This window comes from Ipomoea triloba, chromosome 15 (assembly GCF_003576645.1).
Source record: "Ipomoea triloba cultivar NCNSP0323 chromosome 15, ASM357664v1".
NCBI classification, from domain to species: Eukaryota; Viridiplantae; Streptophyta; class Magnoliopsida; order Solanales; family Convolvulaceae; genus Ipomoea; species Ipomoea triloba.
The window spans coordinates 20,317,662-20,320,796 of NC_044930.1; the positions used below are offsets into that span (position 1 = coordinate 20,317,662).

At 40.7% G+C, this 3,135-nt stretch overlaps 1 protein-coding gene across 1 annotated transcript; it reads right to left on the reverse strand.

Moving 5' to 3' along the window:
• Positions 1–915: 915 nt before the first annotated feature.
• On the reverse strand, positions 916–2,561 carry LOC116005597. Its single transcript, XM_031245839.1, has one exon. It carries the CDS (start codon positions 2,363–2,365, stop codon positions 1,253–1,255), a length of 1,113 nt encoding a protein of 370 aa, XP_031101699.1. The 5' UTR covers positions 2,366–2,561; the 3' UTR covers positions 916–1,252.
• Positions 2,562–3,135: the final 574 nt, after the last annotated feature.

Genomic DNA, 3,135 nt, shown 5'->3' on the forward strand with positions numbered 1-3,135 from the left:
GGAGGGCAAAACTGACCCTTCCCCCCTAAACTAAAAGTTTGTACTCCAAATTTCAAAGATTTGGTGAAAGAGTAAATTTACATTTTGACTGCTTAAAGTTTCTGAAAATGCATGCTTACTTCAATATGATTCAAACCAACATACTATCTATACTAGCAAAATAGTCTATCGACCTTATTTTAGAGTGATTATATATAGTGCATTGTGCATCGGGTGGAGGAGGAAGAAAAAGAGATGCTAAAAAAGTCAAAGAATTTGGATGAAATGGTCACACAATGTCTTGCGGATTAAAATTTTGTATTCCAAATTCGAGACCATCCGCCATTTCTCCGGTGGTGGAGTTAATTGCGAGATGTATCTTGACGGATTAAAGTGCTTGCCAGTACACACGGACAAAGCCAAACCCCCTTTGCACATTATATATACTAGCAAAACAAGCTATTGACATTACTTTAGGTGGATCATATATAGTGTATTGTGACATTACTTTAGATTGATCGTATATAGTGTATTGTGTATTGGGGGAGGGGGGAAGAAAAAAGAAAAAGAGATGTTCAAGGTCTAAGAATTTGGATCAAATATTAAAAAAAAAAAAAAAATTAAAAGATGAAACACATTCAACAAAGTGAAAGAATTGAAAACCAGAATACTATATTTGAAAGAGTGTAATGCATCATGAGGTACTAGTAGAAATTAGTGAACAAACATCACCAATGACCAAAATTCTTTGATTTAAAAAAAAAAAAAATCGTAAAGACCACAATTGCTACATCAAAGAAGATCAATAGTTAACCGGTTCAAACCGGTTCAAACATATCAAAGAAGATCAATAGTTACCCGGTTCAATCGAGAAACTAATAGGCACCCGCATTCCCATTTACACAGAACACAGAACACGAACTCTACCAACAATAATTTTATGCTAGAAATTTAATTTTGTTATTCTATATATATATACTCATATTTTGAGCAAAATCAAAGAAAACATTACATAATTTACAATTACATCGTACCCCTGCAGTAACATAAGCAAAATTTACCACTCACAAATGGAAGAAGGCAAAACAATGAGATGTTAGTGGGAAGAAGATCCGACCCATATCCAAATAATATCAATCTATATATATATGGTTTTATTATTTTGAATATTTTCATTGTATTACTCTTACATGAAGATTGAAGAATGAGTTAGTTGAAAGAGAAATTGAAACAAGGAAAAAATATTTGATTTTTGGTAAAAATAAATAAAAATTTAACTTTTCCAAGCATAAACCAGCAATGAGAATCCGGGAGGGCCCTTGAGCTCATTCTCTTCCGTGCTGGCCCACTCCATCACCGAACTACAGCTGGACGACGCCGACGACAGCGACGACGACGACGAGCTTCTCGCCGTCCGGAGCAAGCCCTTCTTCATCATCTTCGTCTCGAACCCGAATCCGCAGCTGTTCACCGCTTTCCGGGCGGTTAGGTGGTTCAAATAGTCGTCTTCTTCGTCTCTGAAGCTCTGTTTCTCGAATTTGAACATGAAGAGAGCGTAGCCATCTTCGTCGTCTTCGAAGAGCCAGTTGTGGACGTCCCAGGAGACGTGGATGGGGATTCCGTCGATCTCGATGCGCTCGTTGCCGCGGAATTTCCACTTCAGATGCTTCACTTGGAGGACCCTTTTGTTGTCCACGTAGAAATAGAGCCGCGGGTCGTCGCCGGCGAGGCGGCAATCGATGGATATGTTCCGGTCCCGCCCGCCGACGGTGGCTCTCGTGACGTACAGTTTGCCGCCGTAGACGTGTTCCCTCCTTAGCACCATGGATTGGCCGGCGCCGGAACCGGCGCCGGTGGCCGGGAATTTCGTTTTGGTTTTGGAATAGGCTTCTTTTTGGGAGTCTCCGACGAGGAGGACCATTTCGCCGTCGATGACAATGGCGATGTAGAATCCGGATCTGGGTTCGGGTCCGGATCCAAACTTCGCCCTGCTAAGATCCCAGAAGATATGGGCATTCTTGATTTTTCCGCCGATTTGGAGCCGTTTGGATCCCTGCCTTTTCCAGAAGATGAAGGGCTTGATGTGGAGATGAAAGGAAGGAGTAGAAGAGAGAGAAGCAAACGACGCCGTACTGACCGCGTCCTCGTCGTCCTCGTCGAGCGCAAAATGGAGGTGAAAAGACCGACCAAGGATGCTGCGGGACCAAGTAAGGGCAAATAGACCCAACTTAGTATGATAAAGAGAAGTAGCGAGCGTGGGAGCAGCGGGGAGCGGCGGCGCCACCTTGGAAGACCGATTTGCGCCGCCTAATGCGGCGGAGGAGCCATTGGGGCGAAAACAAGATGGAGAAGGGAAAGGAGAAGAGTGGTGTTGCTTGGCTAACATCTTCTAATTAATCTCCAGATTAGAGAATGAGAGATGTGATGTGATGTGAGGAGATGGAGAGTTTATTTATATGGGTCGGCGAAGAAGAGTCGTTGGGAGGTCTGTACCTGCGAAAGGCGAAAGGAAGAAGAAGAAGAAGACGACGACCCAGTCCCAGAGTCCCAGGGCAAGACTCTCCAACCAGTTTTATAATTACATTCTGAGCCCCAATTATATACCCCTCTGTCCCATTTGATGTATAGGGTTCGAGTTAATTAATTAGGCTTAGTGAAGTTATTTACAATTTTTTTTATTTATAATATTATGTTTAGGATTTGTACTTAAATTTAGAAATTTATTTTAAAAGTATTATTAAATATAAAAAAATTTAAAAATTATAAAAAAAAATATTAATAGAAATAAGCAAAGAAATTGTTGATTTGACCAACGGATATGACTTGATAAAATGGAACAAAGATAGTATTTTTTTTACTCCACTGAGCCTCAAACTCACCCTCTTCCATATGGGAGTGCAACCGAGTGCCACTAGACCACAAAGTTTTGGCGGAACAAAGATAATGTAATACTTTTATGGGAAATACAATACTTTTACATTTCGATTGAGTTTATTACCGAAATAGTCCCTCGACAATTGCGAAATTACCAATTTGGTCCTCGACAATTTTTCTTGCACAATTAGGTCCCTTGACTTTGAGAAATTTAACTAATTTGGTCCTCCATTTATTTTTACCGTTTGATTTCCGTTAAATCGCGACCAAATTGGTAATTTT